This window comes from Pristis pectinata, chromosome 40, assembly GCF_009764475.1.
Source record: "Pristis pectinata isolate sPriPec2 chromosome 40, sPriPec2.1.pri, whole genome shotgun sequence".
NCBI classification, from domain to species: Eukaryota; Metazoa; Chordata; class Chondrichthyes; order Rhinopristiformes; family Pristidae; genus Pristis; species Pristis pectinata.
In genome coordinates, this window is record NC_067443.1 from 7689515 (window position 1) to 7712562 (window position 23048).

Sequence of the window (23048 nt, forward strand, 5' to 3'; positions counted from 1 at the left end):
GAATAAATTTGGCTCTGCCAACCAGAAGGCAGTGATGCTGGATGAAAACTAGTCAATACGTTCAAGTTCCCAGTTATTACTGGGCAAGTAAAAAACTAGACTTGTATGAACGTACCGAAAGGACATTGTTGCTTCCTGTCTTCAGAGGTTTTGGCTTCATCTCCCAATCCGGAGGTTTGGGCACAAGAATCTCCATTGGACTACAGAGGGGTGTCAGAGGCACCACCTTCTGAAAGAGGGCCTGCTGCTTCAGGTGGGTGTAAGTGTCCCCTGGAACTGTTTTGAAGAAGAGAGAGGTAACCCCCTAACACCCAGATTAAGTTTTACCTCTCAATGTCACAAAGCAAATGTTCTGGTTGTTATCTAGTTGCTGTTGGACCTTGCTGTGAGCAAATAATTGGTTATAAAACAGTTGGGATGTCGTGAAGTCTTCTTTTCCCTTCAAACCCTTCCCAGTTCTGTAACTCTATAAGTGCCAATAATACCCTCCCTCATGGTCCAGAAGGTTAAGGTGTGTGGGATCCAAGGTGGGCTGGCTAATTGGTTCCAAAATGGGCTTGGTGATAGGAGGCAGAGGGTAGTTGTGGAAACATGTTTTGTTTTGATCGGAGGTCTGCGTCCAGTGGTGTAGCACAGGGATCGGTGCTGGGAATTTTGCCATCGTGATACATACTAGTGACTTGGATGTGAACGTTCGAGATATGTTTAGTAAGTTTGCAGGTGACACAAGAGTCACTAGTGCATATAGCAAGGAAGTTAAGAGACCCGAGGGGCACCACCTTCACGCAGAGGCTGGTGAGTGTATGGAACAAGCTGCCAGAGGAAGTGGGTGAGGCAGGTACAACAGTATCATTTAAGAAGCACTTGGATAGGCACATGGAGGGCGGGGCACAGAAATTGGGACTAGCTAGGTGGGTACCTTGGTCAGCATGGACTGGTTGGGCTGAAGCGCCTGTATCTATGCTGTATTGCTCTATGATTCTATGACTCTTAAGTTTGTCTAAGGCTACTGCAGGTTATAGAACAGTCGCAACGTTGAGCAGAACATTGGTAGGTAGAACTTAAATGCAACAAGTGTGAGGTGGTGCATTTTGGGGTCGAAAAGGGGTAGAACGTGTACAGTAAATGGTGGGACGCTGAAGAATATTGATGTACAGAGAGACTAGGGGTCCACATCTGTAGTTCCCTGAAGGCGGTAACGTTGGTAGATGGAGTGGTGAAGCAGGCACATGGCATGTTGCCTTTGTAGTCCGGAGCATAGAGTGTAAAAGTTAGCACGTTATGTTGCAACTTAACAAAACGCTGGTGAGGTTACACTTGGAGCACTGTGTGCCGTTCTGGTCGCCACGCTGTAGGAAGGATGTGGTTCTAGCAGAGAGAATGCAGAGGAGATTCACCAGGATGCCTCATCTACTGAATGAGCCTCTCGACATCTGTGGGTGGGTGGCTACCGAGTTGGGAGCTGTAGCTGACTGCGAGGCAGCACCGTGGGGCAGGGCAATGCTGCGGTGCGTGAAATCAGCCAGCAATGTGCGTCATCTTTCTCCTTCTCTCCCAGGTTCAACTAGTCTTCTTACGATGGGCGACATGACGACTCCGGACTTTGATGACCTGTTGGCAGCCTTTGACATCCCTGACCTGGATCCAAAGGACACCATGGATTCAGGCCAAGAGGATGTCTCGTTGAAGCAGACGGCCATACCCACTAGCAAGACCCCGGTCGGCGAGCTTGCAACGGCCCCACCCGAGGAACCAACAGTCAGCGTGATTGTCAAGAACAGCCTCAGCCCCAAGCAGTGTGACCCTATCCCCATCCCCGCTCACAACAAGGATGTCTGCCATTTTGACACCAGTCCCATGCACAACGGCTTTGAGGTGACCTCGGTGCCCGGCTCACCGAAGCTGGCATCACCAACCTCTGACTGCAACAGTTGGTCGAGTGGGCAGAGGAAAGTTGGTGTGGCCCACGGAGACGAAGAAGCCGAGGGACTCCCTACTTTGAGTCCGGCTGCCGGGCTGGAAGCAGGGTGCATTGTGAAGACCGAGGAGCAGTTGGATGAGGAAAAGGACCACCGCTTCCCCCCGTGCTCCCCCCTCTTCCCCATTCCACAGGTCTCCGAAGCCACGAATCCCAAAGAGTCAGGCGACAGCGCCGCCGAGGAGCCGGCCATCGGATATGCCCGGAAGTTTGGAGCGGGGGGCGAGAAGCAAAGGAGGGAAAGCGTAAAAGCCAGGTCCTCGGAGGACGAGGAGGAGGAGGAGAAGCCATCGGACGGGGAGTCGGAGGAGGTGGAGCAAAGCAGCGAGCTGGAAGGCAGCCTGGCGGAGGAGCCCAGAGAGGCAAGGAATGATCCCAGCTCCTCCCCTACCCCCGTCTCCCCCGACTTGTGGCCGGCCCCCGGTGCCACCTCGAGCACTGCCGTGCCAAAGTCTCCGGACGGGACGGCCGAGCTGCAGCCACAGAGCCCGGCCGGAACCTCGGCCACCAGGGGCAGCCCGGGGGTGTTCCCGTCGCCCCCTGTCCTCGGCCGTCCGATCAAGAAGGAGCCCGAGAGCCCCCGCAGTGTCTCGAGCAACGACGGGGACGACAGCAGCAGCAAGGAGTCGTCCTCCACCAGCTCGTCCCGGCCGCTGAAGGTGCGGATCAAGACCATCAAGACCTCCACTGGGGGGATCATGCGGACAGTGACCAGGGTCTCGTCCGACTCCGAGCTGCGCTCCGAGGGAGCTGCGGCCCCCGAGCACGAGGAGGAGCAGATGGAGGTGGAGGAGGGCCAGAGGAGTCCGCTCCCAGCCAAGGAGGAGGAGGCGGCGGCGGCCCCTGCCCCTCCCCGATGCGACGGGGCCGAGGTCATCAGCCTCCAGCTGGGCAATGGCACCATCGTGAAGGGGACCGTCCTGCCCACTTCCACCTTCCACAATGCCAGCAGCGCCATGCTGATGGCCGCCAGCATTGCCCAGAAGGCCACCCAGGTGCCGGCCAAGGGGGCGGGCAAGGGCGTCTCCAAGAGCGTCCACTTGGCCAGCCTGAACCTGGTGCCCCAGACCCTGCCGGCCGCCAGCCCCTCCAAGTCGCTGGCCCTGGCGCCCAGCTACGTCACGAATGCCGCCGCCACCACCACCCTCCAGCTAGCCACCAAGTCGCAGACCAAAGTGGGCCAGGCCGCCAACGGCTCGGGCGTCCGCAGCCAGGCCCCCCTGGTGGAGGCCTTCCACAAGCTCCTCAACAGCAAGAACCCCCTACCCACCTACAAGCCCAACCTCAGCCCCCCGGCTGACAGCTGCCTGGCCCTGCCGCCCTGCGGCTACCGGTGCCTGGAGTGCGGCGACGCCTTTGCCCTGGAGAAGAGCCTGGCCCGGCACTACGACCGCCGCAGCATGCGGATTGACGTGACCTGTAACCACTGCGCCAAGAGGATCGTCTTCTTCAACCGCTGCAGCCTGATGCTGCACGCTCGTGAGCACAAGGACAAGGGGCTAGTCATGCAGTGCTCCAACCTGGTCATGAAGCCCATCGCCCTGGACCAGATGGTGGGCCAGCCCGACGTGGCTGCCCCCAGCTCTTCCAACCTGGCTGGCAGGAGCGTGGCGGCAGGCGAACAGCCCTCGCCGGTGATGCCTCTCTTCCCCGACCCGGCTCTCATTGACTGCGACACCTACTCCTGCAATGAATGCAACCAGCAGTTCCCCGACCGCATCGGACTGGCCAGCCACTTCCAGCTGGAGACCCCGAATTCTGTTGCTCAGGTAACTGGGTGGGGAGGGGAGGTGCCTGGCTTCTCTCTGGAGACACGGGAGACGGCAGACACTGGAATCTGGAGCAACACACAAGCTGCTGGAGGAGCTCAGCGGGTCGAGCAGCAATGGGAGGAAAGGAGCCGTCCTGATGCAGGGTTTTGACCCGAAACGTCGACGATTCCTTTCCCCTCCCACAGATGCAGCATGAGTCCTCCAGCAGATTGTTTGTCGCTCCAGATTCCAATGTCTGCAGTCTCTTGTCTCCATAATTTTAGGATCCTCAATTCCATTTCCTTCCAGCTATTTCCACTCCACTGTAAATGATCCTGTCTTCTCACTTCACTCTTCACTGCTACAATCTATGGGTTTAGCCCCCATTTTATAGCTGGGTGCTCAGCATGGTGCTCTGGCCAACATATCTCCTGTTTTGTACAAATTCCTCAGTGCTTCAGACTTATTGCAGTATTGAATGGTGTACACCAGTGACCCGACATGTCATTGATTCCCTTCCTCCCACAGATGCTGCTCGACCTGTTGAGTTCCTCCAGCAGATTATTTGGAGCTTTGGGCCTCCTGCCTGTTTTTGCTCTTCCTTCCATAACTGCAATCCCCTCCCTCCCTCTGACCGCTCCCCCCCCAACCCCCCCCCCCCCCCCCCCCCCAATCACAGGGCACAGAAACAGTCCCACCATTGTCTCTGCCGACACATCTACACCAATCCCAATCCCATCTTCCAGCACTTGCCTGTTAGTCTTCTGTGCCTCAAGGTGATTCAAGTGCTCGTTTGGTGTTCCCTGCACCTGCCCTCTGCGGCTGTCGTGCCTTTTGCGACGTCGTTTGGCAGCTTGCTGTCTCCTCCTCTCTGTTCCCCATCTGCTCACAGTCACGTGGAGTGTACAGCACTGAGAAAGGGCAGTAGGCCCAAATGCTTCCTGCTGGTGATTGTACTCCACAAGAGCCACCTCTCCCCTTCACCTGCCAATGTTATTCCAGCTCCCTCGCTCTGCCCCTCTTCCTGGGCACTGATACTGAGACACAGGAGACTGCAGATGCTGGGATCAGGAGCAACCAACAATCTGCTGGAGGAACTCAGCAGGTCGGGCAGTATCTGTGGGAGTGGGGTGGGGAAGGAATTTTCGACATTTGATGCAGGGCTTTAACCTGAAATGTTGACAAATCCTGCCCCCACCCCTCCCCCCCCCGCCCCCCCCCCCACAAATGCTGTTTGACTCGCTGAGTTTCAGTAGATTGTTTGTTGCACTGTGATACTGCCTGCGTCTCTACAGAAGTTAATCCAGCTCCCTTCCACTATCACTTGGTAACCCCTCAGTCCAACACCCAGAATCTGAGTTTAATCCAGCTCCCACCACTACCACCCCCCCACACACTTTTTCACCACTGCCGCTCACTAACCCCACTCCCTGAGCATACTGTTATTGACAGATCTGCACGGGTGTTAATCCAGCTGCCTCACACTGTCATTTGGTAACCTTGCTCCCCCGTCGCACTGCAGTGCTGACTGGAGTTAATCCGGTTCTCTGGCGCTGTCGTTCACTAGTCCCCCTCTTTCATTGCCCCATCTCTACTGAAATTAATGCAGTTTTCCCCTGTCCCCGACACACAAGATAAGATATCTTTATTAGTTACAAGTACATCGAAACACACAGTGATATACATCTTTTTGCGTAGTGTTTTTGGGGGCAGTCCACAAGTGTCGCCACACTTCTGGCGCCAACATAGCATGCCCACAACTTCCTAACCCTTACATCTTTGGAATGTGGGAGGAAACCAAAGCACCCGGAGGAAACCCACGCAGACACGGGGAGAACGTACAAACTCCTTACAGACAGCAGCCGGAATTGAACCTGGGTCACTGGTGCTGTAAAGCGTTACACTAACCACTACCCTTTCGTAGCCCCCCCAACGATAATTCAGCTTCCTCATAGGCAGTTCACCTGTAACATTCTTACACCGGTGGAGTTGCTGGGACAATTGCGGGGATGATTCCGCCTTGGGGTTTTGACTGCGCGGCTGTTATTCCCAAGTTTTCCTTCCTTCCTGGTCTAGGTCTGTCAGCTCTGCCAGATGTTACTCCCCAGCAAGTGCAGCTACTTCGCCCATTACCGGCTTCACAAGAGCAAGTCGCCGTACATCTGCCCGGAGTGTGGCGGGGTCTGCCGGGCAGCACACATCCAGGGCCACGTCAAAGACGTCTGCTTCCATTTCACCCGCAAGGTCGGATACAAGTAGGTGACTGAGACCATCCCAGGGTTTTGTTCCTCCTCTCTCCTACTGCTTTCTTTCCTCCCTCCCTGGCACATGATGCCATACCTGCCTCGATTGCACCTTGTTGAGTTCAGGTGTTGTCTGATGACCAAACATACTGGATCTGAAACCTAACCTGCCCTCGCTCGACGCCTGAACGCATTTTGCAGCAGGAGTAAGCTGGCGGTGATTGGGACCATCTTCATTCGTTTCTTTAACCATCCCCCATCCCCAAAACTCTGATTCACCTCTCTGAGCCCACTTGTCTGAAGTGCCGGTTTGGAGAGGCGAGGGACCTTGTGCTCAGTCAGGAATCAGCCCTGTACCAGGAGCTTTGGAGTTTGCTGACGTGGACCCAAGGTGCTGAGTGGGACCAGAGGAAGTGAGCCGGCTGCTGTCCTCCCTGTGTTGTGCAACGTCCGAGGTGTAGATGCTCCATCCTCTGACCGATTGCTCGCGTTTTCCCCAGTGTTTGTACTGCATCGGCCTTCAAATTTGCACAGTGTACCTGTGGTCCCCCCGCACTGGGATGGGTTGCAAAGACCAAGTCGCTTGGCAGCCTAACAGTACCCTCTGCCCAAAGGATGTCCCAATGCACTTGGCTCTCGTGTCTTGAAGAGTATTTGTGCTTGTGAATCTGTGCCAACTTGGTAGGTGGCACCCTGGCCTCTGACGGTTTGGCTCCAGGCACTTGAGCAGAAACTACCTGGGCACACTCAGTGGCAGTGCTGGGGGAGTGCTGCCCTGCCTGGGGCGGGAAGGGCTGTTGCCAAGGGAGCACCACGTTGACAGGCTGGGGGGTCCTATGGGTTGGTTCTGCTCAGCTCTCTCCTGCACCAGCAGCCTGCTGGTGAAGCTGGATCCCAGTCAGTGAGAGGCCCATTCAGGTCCTCCTGCCAACCATGACGGGCAACGTCCCCAGAAATGCTTTGACACCTGATTAAGCTGCACCCTCTGGCATACCACCTGACAAGCTGTCAACACCCTCTGATGTTAAAAAGCCTTCAAAAACAATCATTATTAAAAGTCGTTATTATATTTAACTTTTGCCAGTGGTTAAACACATTGAATGGACAGCCTGAAGCTTGCCAATCTTCCTCGGAGTTGACCTCAGTTGAGATGAAGGGGGCTGCATAATCCGCTGTTGGTCCAGCAGGGCACTGGTTCTGCAGGGAGATTCCCCAGCACAGCTGCTGGGGTGTGCAGGAAGCTGGTGCTCTGCTGCTGGACTCGGGAGGGAGAGAAATGTTGGGTGCAGCGGGAATAACGGCAGCCAGGACTTATCAGGAAGTTTGTGGCTCTCCTGGTTCTGTGGGTGGTCTTTCGGAATGTCAATCAGGCTGATTTCTGCAAAAGAAAAAGGTGGCGCACCAGCTACGTAAATGATGCACTGGCACTTCTGGCGAATAGTCCTGAAGGATCATTAACCTGAAGTGTTCATTTAGTTTCTCTCTCCACAGATGCTGCCTGACTGCTGAGTGTTTCTAGCATTGTGTTTTTACTTTGGACGCTGAAACAGTGACTTTGTATCTCCCTCCACAGATGCTGTCTGACCTGCTGGGTATTCCCAGCAATCTCAATTTTATTTCAGATTTCTAGCATTTGCACTGCTTTGCTTTTAGACTGGGGAGTTCTGTCCACAATCAAGACCACTGAAAGTTATTTTGTCCTCGTTGTGTAGCTTGCCATGCACATCAAGGAAAATCTGCTGTGGTCCATGTGTTGCACCACCTCAGAAATGCTTCTGATCTTGTGGTGAATACCACACACACACAGATCCAAAGTCTGAACTTGAGTTTGGAGCCCTGGTTTCTTGAACTTCAGTCATGTTTAGCGCTCCGGCAGTGGGTTAAGGTGCAGACAGGCATTCTTTCTCCTTTTTTTTTCCTTTTAAAGGTGCCCCCAGTGCGGAGTGGTATACGGAGGAGTCACCACAATCAAGTCCCACATTCAAGATGTGCACTGCGAGGCTTTCCACAAGTGCCCGATATGCCCAATGGCTTTCAAGTCTGCGCCAAGTGCCCATTCGCACATCTACACCCAGCACCCGGGTGTGAGCAATCAGCAGGCCAAGTGAGTGATGTCAGGGAGGGCTCGGGGTGGGGCAGACAAGCCAGTGTCGATGTAGCTAAAGAACTGAACTCCCGTTGTCCCCCTCCAGCTGCCTAACTGTGTACTGTGTGTGTGTCTGCCCGCTTCCCTCCCCGGAAGCCATGCCCAGACCCTGGTATGGAGGGCTATGTACATGACCACTGTCTGAGTCAGGGAGAGGATCACAGGGCCACACTGGACAGGAGCACACATCAAGGAGCTGATTGGTATGGGAACACAAGGACAGAAATAGGCTGTCCGTGCAGCCAGGGTCACTTCCCTCCCCCCTTCATCTCGCCACATCACCCTACCATTCTCCCCCTTTCTCTGTCCAGACTCCCCCCGAATGGAGCTCTGCTGTTTCCCTTTGCCACTCCCCATGAGACTGAGCCCCACGTTTCTCCTCAACTCCCTTTTGGATTTCTCCAGGCAGTATCGGGTCCAGTTTGGATCTCCCTACAGACGGAAGTGTACTCTCTCTCTGTCAGCTCTGTCAACCCAGTGCAAAGCAACTGTCAGCTTTTAGTCCCAGCACGGAAACAGGCCCTTCGGCCCAACTCTTCCACACTGACCAAGTTTTCCAACAGCTAATCTCACTTGCCGTGTTTGGCCCATATTCCGATCCACCTTTCCTATCCGTGTACCTGTCCAAGTGTCTTTTAAATGTCGTGAAACTGTACCTACCTCTACTGCTTCCTCTGGCAGCTCATTCCACAATACGCACCGCCCTCTGTGTCGAAAAAGTTGCCCCTCGAGTTCCTTTTAAATCCAACTTGGAACCTTGCAGCCTAATTGAATTCTCCCATTTTAGGTAATGCCCACCCCCCCCCACCATGCTTCTCTTCTTCCCTTTCCTAGCCCTTTTTTCCCTCTCTCTTCTTACCTTCAACCCATCCCCCCGGTAGATCTGCTCTCCCCTCCTCCCCCACACCTGCCTATCACCATCTCTTACCTGCATCTACCTATCACCTTCCTGTGCCCACCCCGCCTCCCCTCTTCTGTCCACCTATCACTGCCCTGCTTTTCCCTCCTATATATCGGGCTTCCCCTTTTCCTATCTTCAGTCCTGAAGAAGGGTCCTGACCTGAAACATTGACCGTCTGCTTTTCTCCACGGATGCTGCCTGGCCTGCTGAGTTCCTCCAGCATTACCGTGTTTTTCATCTGGATTCGAGCAACTGAAGTCCTTTATTTCTCCTTTAAATCCGTCCCCTCTCACTTTAAACCTATGCATTCCAATTTTAGACTCCCTTACCCTGGGGAAAAGACTGTGACCATTCACGTGACCTCATGATTTTATAAACCTCTATAAAGTCATCCCTCAAACCTCCTACTGAGTCTGAATTATAAGGAGAGGCTGGTTAGGCTAGGACTTAGAAAAAAGGTCCCAGCCTATACAGCCTCTCCCTACAATTCAAACCCTCCAGTCCAAGTAACATCCTCCTGAATCTTTCTGCACCCTTTCCAGTTTAGTAGCATCCTTCCTATAGTAGGGCGACCAGAACTGTACATGGTACTCCAAATGTAGCTGGAGATGATGTTGTCCAGAAGGTTCTTCAGAAGTCGAGAATGAGGTGCAAGTCTTATGGTTACAGCCATTTAATTAGGTGTTCAACATAGTGCAGGTCAGACGGGGTCAGCCCGTACCAGCCGGCAACATAACAGTAACGAGGATGTTATGGTGAGGGTGTATAAGACATTGATGAGGCCAAATTTGGAGTATTGTGTGCAGTTCTGGCCACCTACCTACAGGAAGGATATCAGTAAGATTGAAAGAGTGCAGGGAAGATTTACTAGAATGTTGCCAGGTCTTCAGGAGTTGAGTTACAGGGAAAGATTGAACAGGTTAGGACTTTATTCCTTGGAGCATAGAAGAATGAGGGGAGATTTGATAGAGGTTTACAAAATTATAAGACGTATAGACAGTAAATGCGAGTAGGCTCTTTCCACCTAGATTAGGAGAGATAAGTACGAGAGGACACGGCTTTAGGGTGAAAGGGGAAAGGTTTAGGGGGAACGTCTTCACTCAGAGAGTGCTGGTAGTGTGGAACGTGCTGCCATCTGACGTGGTAAATGCGGTCTCACTTAGGTTTTCAGAATAAATTGGATAGATGCGTGGACGGGAGAGGTCTGGAGGGTTATGGACTGGGTGCAGGTCAATGGGACTAGCGGAATAAAGTTTTGGCACAGACTGGAGGGGCCGAATGGCCTGTTTTCTGTGCTGTCGTGTTCTATGGAGGAATAACTGGACTGCAACAAAGGAACCTGAGCACATACTTTCATACTGCAAACCAGTCTGAAATGGTTTTGGTAAGAAATCTGTTCAGCAGGTACTGACTAATTCACACTTCAGCTTTGCAGACAAAGAAATGACAGAAGTATAGAACCAAATGTACAAGTTACTAAAGGTTTACAGACGGACAGGTGATTATACAAACATATAAGAGCATAAAGAAAGCTAAAACTACAAGGAAAAACAACAATCTGGACCCTAATGCAACACTTACCAACGTCCTGTACAGCTGTGACATGATGTCCCAACTCCTGTACTCAATACCCGGACCAGTGAAGGCAAGCGTGCCAAACGCCGCCTTCACCATCCCTGTGTCGCCACCTCGAAGGGACTATGTACTTATACCCCTAGGTCTCTGTTCTTAGCCTTCCCTGTTGACTGCAACCTCTCACTTCATCCTTGGTCATCTCTTTTGCACCTCCCACAGCGAATCTCTATTTTTATAATGCTGAGAGAACAGCCGTGCACCAAGTGTGGGTGCGCCAAGGCAAGCAGAGCACTTGGGGAAGGTCGGAACGGAAATAGAGAGAGAGCCTGCGAGGGGAAACGGCCCAAGGAGTTCGTACGTTGTAGCTACGCATCCGATCTCTCCGGATACTGAAACAAGGAAGCCCAGTCTCTGCTCCGTGGTCCTGGATGAGGGAGCTGATCTCCCTCAGGACCGTTGGGGTGGGATAAAATTAACCTGAGCCTCCTGCTTCTGGTCACTGCCTGATTAGAGGCCAGGTCATGAATGGAATGCAGTGTTATGTGCAAAACATTTGTGTGCAGTTCTGGTCACCCCATTACAGGAAGGATGTGGAGGCTTTGGAGAGGGTGCAGAGGAGGTTCACCAGGATGCTGCCTGGATTAGAGGGCATGAGCTACAAGGAGAGGTAGGACACACTTGGGTTGTTTTCTCTGGAGTGACTGAGGCTGAGGGGAGACCTGATAGAAATTTATATGATTGAGAGGTGTAGACAGAATCTTTTTCTCAGGGTAGAAATGTCAAGTACTAGAGGACGTGCATTTAAGGTGAGAGGGGGAAATGTTTAAAGGAGATGGTGGGGGGGGGGGGGGGGGGTCAAGATATGATAGTGGTGTTTAAGAGGCTGTTAGATAGACACATGAATATGCAGGAAATGGATGGATATGGATCATATGCAGGCAGAAGGGATTAGTTTCTTTCGGCATCATGTGTGGCACAGACATTATGGGCCAAAGGGCCTGTTCGTGCGCTGTGTTTAAGGAGGGGGAGGAGTTTGAGTAACATGTCTGTGGTGCCTGGGCCGTTCTTTGCCCTGTTACAGGCTGGTTTCATACCCACACAGAGTTGCTCTGAAGTGAATTTTCTCCTTTCTGTTTTCCACCCCCCACCCCGACCACAGAGTGATTCACAAATGCGCCATGTGCGACACGGTCTTCACGCACCAGCCGTTGCTGAGCGTCCATTTCGACCAGCACCTGACCAAGCAGCGGGTCAGTGTCTTCAAGTGCCCGCAGTGCCCGGTGCTTTTCGCCCAGAAGCGGACAATGGTGGAGCATGTCAAGGTGAGCTGGAGGGACGAGCGGGCGGGCGGCCAGGCGTGGTTTGTTTGTCGAGTGCAGTCTGTGAACTTGGCTTTCCTCCCCTCCAGAGCACCCATTCCAACCTGAAGAGCGAGGAGGCGGTTCAAAGCCGGACGGTCATGCCGGACAAACCGGCCCTGAAGTCGAGCCCCGACTCCACGGACTCCTTCACCGACGACTCGTCCTCCAGCCCCAAGGCCGTCCTCAGCCTCCAGCGGAGGAAGGAGATGAGGCTGAAGCTGAAGAACGCGGGCTGGACTTGCGGCCAGTGCCAGATGTGGTTCCCCGAGCGCGAGGAGTACGTGACCCACATGAAGAAGGACCACGGCAAAGTGAGTGACTGGTGTGGGGACCGAGGGCAGGAGCAGTGCGCAGGGTGTTCGCAGCCTTCTGCCTTTGGCTGGAGCTCTGCAGTGAGGAATGTGTGTGTGCTTCGAGGTCCCGTCAAACATTCCCAGGGTAGGGGCAGGACATTAGATAAGGAGCCTCTCCGCTGTCCTGTTATACACTCCTGGGGCAGGGACAGCACAGGTTAGATGAGTAAAGCTCCCTCTCTACTGTCCTGTCACATTCCCAGGGCAGGGGCAGCACAGAGTAAAGCTCCCTCTGCATTATCCCATCACCCAGTCCCAGGGGTGGCAACAGCAGGGGGTCCCCAATGGAGGTCCTCCTATGTGGGTGTCCTCCCCTTGTACCTCAGGGACCTGGGGTGGAGGGCGCTGCACGGAGCAGTGCCCTGCAATAAAGTTTTTGTCTGTACATGGATCTCCCAGCTGCTTGTCACTTCTGCGGGCTGGAGGAGACCGTGCGTGTACCATATGTACATGGAGTGTGTGAGGCTGCAGCCCCTATTTGCATATCTGAAGGGGCTGCTCCTCACCTTCTGTTTGCATTTTAGCCCCACCCTCTTCATATTTGGTCACCCGGTGCAGAGGGGGGCGGGGTGGGAGGAGGATGTCCTGGGAAACTTGCTGCTGGGCTTGGCCAAGTTGGCTATCCGCAGGTCATGGAGGTGGGCAGCTGAGGGCTCTGCCCGGACTGGCTGCCTGGCCATCTTCCGCGGTATATTTGTGCCAGGGTATCCCTGGAAAAAGAACACGTGTCCACGGGCACCATGGAGATGTTCTGGGACTGTTGGGCATCGCAGGGGATAAATTGCATCCTAGGCGAGGATGGGAATATTCTAATTTAGTTGGTGTTTAGTTGTTGTTGTACTTGATAGTGTCTTGTTGTAGTATAGTAGCACTTAAAATAAACATTTTTGTTTTTAAAAAAGAGGCAGCACAGGTTAGATGCAGAGTAAAGTTCCCTCTGCACTGTTCTGTCACCCATTCCCAGGGCAGGTATAGTTCAGGTTGGACATTAAAACTCTGCCTTTAATTTGATCTGCCTGCTGCTCTTATCTCAAATTGATTACAGAAATTTCTCATACCCCCCTAAACACTCTTGGGGGTTAAGGTGGGTGCTTTGGGTCAGGTTACGTGCTCCAGCCTCTACACTGGACTGACCTTGTAATGTAGGCTGACGCACACAACACAGACCTGGGTGTGTGTTGCACTGTCAGAGCAGTTATGTTTTGGGTGAGTTGTTTGGTATTCCCATCCAAGGGGACGTGCATCATGACTGAAATGAAATGCAGTGAGGTATTCCCCTGCAGTGAGTACTTGGTGGTGATTACCAAAAGTAAAAGTTAGTAAGATGGAGGTTTGAGATGCAAAGTTGGAAGGAGGCGTAGTGTAAAGCGAGCTTTGCAGAACGGTGGCGTATTTTTGATGCATCTTGCACTCGATGTCGTCAACAGGCAATGAAAAAGTTCCCATGCCGGCTCTGCGAGAGATCATTCTGTTCAGCACCCAGTTTGCGAAGACACGTCCGAGTGAACCACGAGGGGATCAAGCGCGTTTACAACTGCCGGTAACTGAACCCACCTCTCACTGAGAATATCTTCCCACTGACGAGCGGCTCGAGGCCAGTCCGGTGGTGATTTACTGGGAGCACGTGCCCATTGCCCAGTGGGTAGCACTCTTGCCTCTGGGTCAGAGGGCTGTGTGTTCGAGTCTCTGTGGGCTGAACTCTAGGGCAGGGCATGAGTGCACCCCAGTGTATGAGCTGGGTGAGGCTACTGATATGGTGACTCCAACTGCCTCCTTAGTTCAGAGGCGATTCAGGATGGACAATAAAGTGGCAACGTTGCCAATGACAGCCACGTCCTGTGAACTAATACATTTAACAATAACCAGTCCTGATCTTCCAATCTACATCTGTCAGCGCGACCCGGGGTTTCCTTCCCCCACCAGCTCGTCCAGCCTCCCCTTGAATGTGTCTGCCTCAACCACTCGTCGTGGAACTGCAAATCAAAAATGGTGCAGATGCTGGAAATCCTGAAATAAAAACAAAGTGCTGGAAAAGCTCGACAGGTCAGGCAGCATCTGTGGGGAGAGAAACAGAGTGAACATAGAATGGGGACGGTTGCAACCTCTCCACTATGAAGTCTCTCTCTTCTGCTTCCAACTTTGGGTGGATGCACACAGCCTTTTTCCCAGGGAAAGGGAATCAAAAACTACAGGGCACAGGTTTTTTTAAAATTTATTTACAGTGTGGTAACAGGCCCTTCCGGCCCAATGAGTCCGCGCCGCCCATTTTAAAACCCAAATTAACCTACCCGTACGTCTTTGGAATGTGGGAGGAAACCGGAGCACCTGGAGGAAACCCACGCAGACACGGGAGAACGTACAAACTCCTTACAGACAGCGACGGGAATCGAACCCTGATCGCTGGTGCTGTAATAGCGTCGCGCTAGGCGCTATGCTACCGTACCGTGAGAGGGGAAAGATTTAGAAAGGACCTGAGGGGCAACTTCTCCGCATGGTGGGTATGTGGAACGGGCAGCCAGAGGAAGTGGTAGAGGCGGGTACTAAAGCCACACTTAAGAGACACTCAGACAGGTGGACGGATAGGAAAGGGTTAGAGGGATGTGGGCCAAACACAGGCAAATGGGATTAGCATAGATGGGCAACTTGGTCAGCATGGACCAGTCGGGCTGAAGGGCCTGTTTCTGCACTGTATTACTCTGACTCTATAACTATTCGAGGTCTTTGCATTCAAGCATACAGTTCTGAGAAGTGCATGCAAGGCCTAATCAATGTTTTATTTTCATGAAGCTTAAGTCTCACTTCCTTGCTGTTTGACCTCTGAGTTATAAAGACATGGTCTTTATAAAACATTTCTTTCAACTTCATTCCAGGTCTCCGTTCCTGCACCCTTTTTAAAATTGTTCATATGGTCTCTCTCTGTCTAAGTTCCAAGCTGACCACGTGTCAGATTTCATCCATTGTGCTTTCATCCACTACACTAACCTGATCTGCTCCTGGCCCCTTCTTGTTTGCTCGTTTTCTGAGTTTTGCATCATGTACAGACCCTGAAATTGTGCTTTGTCCATTACCTTGATAAAACTATTTCAAAAAGACTTCTGAACTCCACTGTATACCTTAAAAATACATTGTCCACAGCCCTCTGGGGTAATTTGGAAATTCAATCACCCAGTGTCCCTTGTGTGGTACTTGTTCAGAGGCCTTTTGGGAAGGAGTGTGTTGTAAGACAAAAACCTACATGGGGATTAGTTGAGACAGATTAGGTGATAAGGAGCAGGAGGCACTTTAAAGAACTGTGGTCAGAAAGGGGTGAAAATGTGGGAAGCGATGAGAGAGCAGTTTACCCAGAGTTGGAAAGTTCAGTGTTCAATCCAGAAGGTTGCAAAGTGCCCAGACGGAAGATAAGGTTTGTTCCTCTGGTCTGCGTTGGGTCTCACTGGCTGTGGAGGAGGCTGCAGACGGACAGGTCAGAGTGGGATCGAGAATTAAAGTGACACACAACAGGAAGCTCAGAACTACCTCTACGGACTGAGCCCAGGTTTCCGCAAAGCGATCAGCCAATCTCTGTTTGGTTTGAGAGGATGGACAGACGGGTTGTTTTCTCTGGAGCGTCGGAGGCTGAGGGGAGATCTGATAGAGGTTTATAAAATTATGAGAGGCGTAGATAGGGTAGGCAGTCAGTCTTTTTCCCAGGGTGGAAATGTCAAATGCTACAGGGCATTCATTTACGGTGAGAGGGGGAAAGTTCAAAGGAGATGTGTGGGGCAATTTTTTTTTACACAGAGAACGGTGGGTGCCTGGAATGTGCTGCCAGGGCTGGTGGAAGCAGATGCGATAGAGGCATTTGAGGCTTTTGGATAGACATGTGATTGTGAAGGGGCAGAAGAGATTTAATTTAATATGGCACCATGTTCAGCACAGACACTGTGAGCCAAAGGGCCTGTTCCTGTACTTTACTGTTCCGTGTTCTCCAGTATAGAGGGGGCCACGTTGTGAACAGTTTTGTAGTAACCTCCTGCCCATCTGTTTTAATTATCACCAAATATTACAGCTGCTTCCTCCTCCGTATTAGCAGCAACTCCTTCCTCACCTGTCCCCGTGACCCTACAATGCCTCGCCCTTTGAACACCCTTTTAGTGTTTACAAAGGAGCCTCGTTCCCTTTTTAAGTGAGCTGCTAACACACTCAAACACGTAGTAACGTGCTGCCTGTGTTTCAGACACTGCATCGAGGGCAAGCGGACCTTTAGCAGCCGCCTGACTCTGGAAAAGCACCTGCAGGTCATCCACGGCATTAACTTGGCGGACCACATCCAGGACCAGGAGAACCTCTTCGAGAGAGTGAGCATTAAGGTAACGTCAGCCGAGCTGAGTGTACACAGTAGAGCCACTCTGGTAGCTGATGAAGTAAAGGCCTTGCGTAGTTTGCATTACGGGTAGAGCTCAAACGTTTCTCAGTTCAATGTGGGGGTGTTTCTTTCAGTTATTAGCATTGTAGGATATACTCAGGTATTTGAGTTATAAGAGAAAACCAAATGCATCATCTTTCAGTTTTACATTCTTAGTCGTACAGAAGGGAAGCTGGGCCCAGAGTCTGCAGCAACCAGTCATTTACACTGATCCCATTTTACTCTTTTTCCCTCCCCCCCCCCCCCCCCCCACCCCCTGGGGGATAATTTACAGTGGCCAATTAACCTCCCCAACCCCCACCTTTGTTAGTTCAGCACAGCATTGTGGGCCGAAGGGCCTGTTCCTGTGCTGTACTGTGCTATGTGGGAGGAAACCGGAGCACCTGGGGGGGAAATAGAGAGTGTGTAAAGTGTACACACACACACACACACGACCTGGTGCTATGAGGCAGCAGTTTGACCAGCTGAGCCACTCTGCTGCCCACTTGTGTGAAATATTTAAACACCCTTGGCTATTACATAAATGCAACAAAACAGGTATTTAAATCTGTTCAAATCAACTTAACTAAAATATTTTTGGAACTGCACAAATACCAAGAGGAGCAATGACAAGGAGCGGTAACTTGTACAGTACATTGTAAAATAATGATAAAACCCGACATTCAAAGCTGGCCATCACCACCTGATTTTTCACTTGACCCGATCCATCGTTTCACCACATCCTCCGACCTGATTACACAGACAAGTCACTGACCAGTACATTGCGCTTGTGCAGTATCCACATCTAGAAGGATGCACTCCTAAAGTGTAATGCCTGACTGACATTATAACTAGATAACCCTCCATGTTGGGGCCATCACAATGTTTTCTAACAAAAAAGGGACACCAAAATTAATTAGGTCTTCAGGATTTTTTTTTGTTATTATCATGAAAATCAGAAAAAAAATTAATGTTCAGGCCCTAGCCTGCTCAGCAATGATTACCCCCACCCCCAGCTGAGGTTTAGTTTGGATTCTCTCCTGGGGCAGGAAGTAGAGACCAGCCCAAATTTCTGCCACTGGCTGCTGTCGGGAGAATCCTGATGGAGTACTCTGATGTCTGGGGCCACGTTACATTCCCCCCTGAGGTCACCAGGGTCCACCAATGGTGTGTTTACATTTTAACCTTTCTATAATCACACCGATCCATCATTTTGGAATAGACTTGCTCTATACTTTTACTTTTTTTCCCCTTTCCGTGTGTCTGTCTGTCCCATGTATTGTCCTCATTTACTCCCCTGCGTCTTGCTCACTTGCTCTATGAGTTTGTATGTGTTGTTTACTCCCTGTCTGTCATACTTGCTCCACCTGCCCTACTGTGTGTGGAAGGGGGGTGTCTGCATGTGTACCTTACTTGTTCCTTGCCTTACTTTCTGCCTGTCTGTCTTGCCTGTCCCTTGTATGTGTGAGTGTCTGAGCAGGTGTGTGTGTGTGTGTGTGTGCATCTTTACCTTTAGCTCGCTCTCTGCCTGTGTAGTGTGTGTGTACGTACATCTGTGTGTGTGCATCTATGTATGTGTGTGTCTCACCTCTTTTGCTCACTCTCTACCTGTGTGTCTTACCTGCTTGAGGGGTGTGTGTGTCTGTGACTATCTTTGCCTTGCTCTGCCCACTGTGTGTGTGTGTGTGCGTGTACACGCATGTGTGTCTGCATTGGCTCACTCTGTGCCTTTGTATCTTGCCTGTTATATGTGTGCCTGTGCGTGTCTATTGCTCACTCTCTGCCTGTGTGTCTGTGGGTGCCTGTCTGCCTGCACCTGACTCACTCTCTGCCTGTTGCCTGGCCTGGCCCATTGTGTGTGTGTGTGTGTGTGTGTGTGTGTGTGTGTACACATGTACGTGGGTGTATCAGCACTGGCTCACTCTCTGCCTGTTGCCTTGCCTGCCCCAGACGACCATCCGTAAGCGACCTGCCTCGAGGGACGGGCTGGAGCGCTGGGGCCCGGAGGCGGCCAAGAGCCGGAAGGTGAATGGCAGCTCCCCGTACCGCTGCATGAAGTGCGGCTACACCACCAACAGCTTCCCCGACTTCCACAAGCACATCTCGCAGCACCGGACGGGCGGCTCCACCTACCAGTGCCGCCAGTGTGGCCTGTGCTTCGCCGCGCACCCCTCGCTCAACCGCCACCTCTTCATCGTGCATGGGTTGAAGGAGTCTGAGGGAGCCAAGGCCGGCGGGCAGGCGGGAGAGACCGAGGGCCTGAGACTGGAGGGCAGGGTGATCTGTGACGTGTGTGGGAAGCTGTTCGACAGCGAGCCACTGCTAAAGACGCACTTCCGGACTCATGGAATGGCCTTCATCAAATCCAAGCAAAACGGTCTGGATAAGTAGCGGGCCAGGGTCGGTTACCTTACCCTTGGAGTTTGGTTGGGCAGGGGAAAGCTGTCGGCCGTGACGGTGGAAAGCCGACTCCTTCCCCCATTGCTGCACGTTCTCGCTGCGGTTTCACTGGGCGGGGCTCTGGGGTGGGGGGCAGTGGGTGGGGGGGGGGTGCACTTACTGTGGCAGAATCTCAGTGGGCGGGTGGAGGGCAGCGGAGATTACTCTGTGGCCTCCCCTTCCCCTGGGTTATTGGGGGGGCAGTCTGAACAGTTAACCTCCTCTCCCTCCATCCCAGTGAGATTTTCTTCTCCCCCCCCCCCCCACCCCCCCAAAAAAAATCCGATGATGAGGGGACGGGAAGACGAATGACTGACGCCACCCCTCCCATGGCTAACCATCCCAAAAGGAGTGGATGGTGACGGGTTAGCAGGTTGAAATGGCTGCAGCAGGAGGCACAGAGCAACGTCTGAAACGGTAATCCCGGGCGGGAACCGGAGGCACTCGTTCTTGATGCCATCTATAGTACTCCCACAACCACACAAACCCCGAGACCCATCCCAATTGCTTCCTCCCTCCACTTCCTGAGCCACAGAGGGAGTTTTCCCGGAGTGCTGGGCTGTTCCAGCTTCGCTCTGGGCGGCAGGGAGAAGGGGGACTTACTGTCCGCACACCAGCTCTTGAATCTTGCCCGCATTGAGTGCAGGGGCACTCCTTCCCCTCACGAGCCCACCCGTGCCCATGCATCAGTGCAGGGAGCAGCTGGGATTGCTTCACGGGCACAGACGTGGCAGCTTCTGATCTGTGCACCTTAAGATCATCTGCTTTTCAGTTGTGTCCCAGAGGAAGGCAGTGTTGAGTTTGCTGGTGTGTGTGGAAAGGTGCCAGATCAGACCCAGTGAGGGAGCTCGGCTTGTGGTACTGTGGCCTTGTTTGTATCCCCACACCCCTCCCCTCTCCCCGTTTGGTCTTCCTCGGGACCAGCTGCTGGAGGATGCTCCCAATCCCACTCTCGTCTCTCCCCGAATCCAGAGAAGCAGCCGGCTCGAGGAAACTCGTGTAATTCCAGGCATGTGGGTGAGTTCTGAGGGGACGTGGAGGAAGAGAGAGGTATAGATAGGCCAGGGCTGAGGGTTCGGTATTCTTGCTCCCTCTCACCTGACCAGTGTAGCCGGTGCTGGGGACACGAGGTGGCAGACGCCAGAATCTGGAGCAACAAACGAACTGCTGGAGGGGACTCCTCATGCAGCGTTTTTGACCCCAAAGCGTCAACGATTCCTCTCCCTCCCCCACAGATGCTGCTCGACCCGCTGAGTTCCTCCAGCAGTTTGTTGGTCAGACGTTGCTGGCTTCGTGCCCCTGTCACTCACCACAGGCCTCGCACGAGCCTTTGACCCATCCGGGGTCAGGCAGTGAGGGACGGGACAATGTGGGGACGTGGCAGGAGATGGCTCCTGAATTCTGCAGCTCCCCCCCCTCCGTGCAAAGAAACGGCTGGATACCCTGCCCCAGGCATCACTGGAGCTGAAACCTTGCCTGCAGCGCTGGGCGGGACCTGACCTTGGAACTAAAGCACATATGGTTAGACAGGACACAGCAGCTACCGAGCGTGTGGTGGTGCCTCACAGTCGATTCTGAAGGGGGGGGGAGGGGGGTCGGTGGAGCCTTTTATTTTTATACATTTTGTGAGTCATTTTGAATTTACGAAGCTTCCATTGTTTGAGGGCGTGCTGGATGGTTTCTCTATGTTAAAGCCCTGAGTCCGGGGTTAAGCTGGTGACAGCCTGCATCACTGACCGGGAGCTGCACCATCCCCTGCACTCGGATCCACTGGGATCTGACGTGATGCCTTCTGTGGACAAATAGCCCGATTTATGGAAAGTAGCCAGGATCTGTTTGCCCACATGGCAGGAGGGGTGAGAGTACTGGGGTTGTTGGTTAGTGGTGGAGAGTTGGGATTTGCACTAAACACAAATCTCTGGAGATGTTGGAAGGAGGGCACTTCCAATGTGTGAGCAATGGAGGTCCACAGCTACCCTGGAGTGTGGAGGGAGCCTCTGGAGGGTCCAGGAGCCAGGATTGAAGTGTGGACTCGTAGGGGTCCCAAGACCCAGGAGCGTCCTGTCTGCCATTCTCCTGCGCCATTCTACTGGGCTATGAGGGGTCACTGTTTCCATTGGTGGGCCGTGCGCTGCCCCAGCCAGTTGAATAGCCCACTGGCAGCGATTTCCCTTGGGCGAAAGGTGGCGGAGGTGGAGTTCGCAGCCTGTGGCGCTGCGACCCAGCACCAGCCAACAGCATGCTGGGGAAGGGAGAATCGATCGGCACAGTCTTTCTCCAAGGAGTGTCCTAGCTGAAGGGACTGGGTGATTGGGCGAGGCTCAAGTTCAGTCCAGACACCAGGCGCAGAGGGGTAGTTGGAACATGGGCTTGGGACCATTGACGGCTCAACCCCTTGCTCCCAAGGCACCAGGAAGCACACCTGCACTGATTTCTTTCAGGGTATGTGGATACAGCACTATGAAGACTACAAGAATTTCCTAGTAACCTGTATCGTCACACCACGTCATTGAGCCTTCGTCAGCGCTAAGTCGCCTGTCCTGACCCAGGTAGGAGTTGTTATCACTGGCCCCCATGCTCCTGAAACGGTGGGGAGAATAGGTGTGGTACTTTGCAAGCACATGGGTTGGAGAGAGAGAGAGACCCACTGCGCCTCTTGGGTTTGTGAGCGTGTGAATCTCACAAACCCACAGGACCCAGGGAGACAGCAAGTGAAATTTGTCATCGCTGTATGTAATCAACATGTCACCCTCCTCCGCGTGAAGGAATGGGGCGCCTGTGAAGTGCACGCACTTAACCCCATCCACAGTACTGTCGAGATTCTGGAATCCATCAGAGGTCTATTCTTTAAAGGAGTGGTTTCCTTCTCACTTTGCAAAGAAAATAAATTGTAATTTTTATTTAGAATTTATTTATATATTGAAATTGTAGTCACAGAGAATAAAAGATTTCTACTGTTTGATTTCAGTGTTGAATGTGAAAGTGAATGTAACTAGTCTGCATTAAAACTTTCACAAGCATTGTTAAATGATGGTGGCATTTGTTGCATCTCCCTGTGGTGGGCATCAGGCTGGTTCTAACCTGGAAGCACTGAAGCTGCTGGCTGTCTCTGCAGAGATTGTCATGTCCTTTCCATTAATTCCATTGTTAACAGGGTCAGGAAAAGTTTTAAAACTTATCAGAGTCTTAAAGCCACAAGTAGACCACCATTAAATGCTAAACATTGTTTTTAAACACTACGTTTCTAATTACTTATTAAGATGCTCTAATTTGACGTTTGGTTTAATTCCTCATAGGCAGCTGACCACACAGTATCCAAGCACGTATTAGCAGTTATAGGAGCTCGTAATTGGTGATCTCGGGGCCTGTCAGCTTGGGGTCAGTCACCTAGAGCACCACCTATCATTGTTGGATAATGTCCCATCAAAAGCCCAGGGCAAAGGACGGCAGGGTTAGGTTGAGGAAGCTTGTCTCATCACGTGTTCTCAAGGTAGGAACAACAGGGCTATGACAGAGTCCCCTACGTCGTCCCATCTCACACTCCCAGAGCAGACACAGCATGGGTCAGATATGGAGTGAAGCTCCCTTTACACTATCCCATCACACAGTCCCAGGGCAGGAACACCAGCTCCCTTACACTGTCGTATTGCAAACTGCCAGGACAGGGACACGAGGGTTTAGACCCCTACAGCAGGTGTTAGAAACCAAAATGGGTCATAGAGAAAACCTTCCTTTTACACTACTGATAAAATAATCTCAGGGCAGGCAATGCACACTTGGGCATTAACATTCCCCCTATAATTAGATGTGTTCATTGCCCTTCTCCCTGTTTGATTAAAGCATGTCCTTGTGTTGCTGTGTGTTACACTTCCATCTGTTGGCCAGGTTGTGAAGTGTGGATCTGTGCTCAGCTGGTC

General features: G+C 52.4%; 1 protein-coding gene across 2 annotated transcripts in view; it reads left to right on the forward strand.

Annotated features, from left to right (window-relative positions):
- Positions 1-22093, forward strand: part of LOC127587444 (zinc finger protein 687-like) — a 39939-nt gene extending 17846 nt beyond the window's left edge. For both annotated transcript variants that reach the window (XM_052045766.1, XM_052045765.1), the window contains exons 3-10: positions 1559-3747; positions 5806-5984; positions 7900-8076; positions 11754-11916; positions 12003-12266; positions 13736-13848; positions 16525-16657; positions 18643-22093. In XM_052045766.1, coding sequence (XP_051901726.1) covers positions 1579-3747; positions 5806-5984; positions 7900-8076; positions 11754-11916; positions 12003-12266; positions 13736-13848; positions 16525-16657; positions 18643-19083 — 3639 coding nt within the window. In that variant the 5' untranslated portion in view covers positions 1559-1578 and the 3' untranslated portion in view covers positions 19084-22093. The remainder of the gene's footprint in view (positions 1-1558; positions 3748-5805; positions 5985-7899; positions 8077-11753; positions 11917-12002; positions 12267-13735; positions 13849-16524; positions 16658-18642) is intronic.
- The last annotated feature ends 955 nt before the right edge of the window (positions 22094-23048 follow it).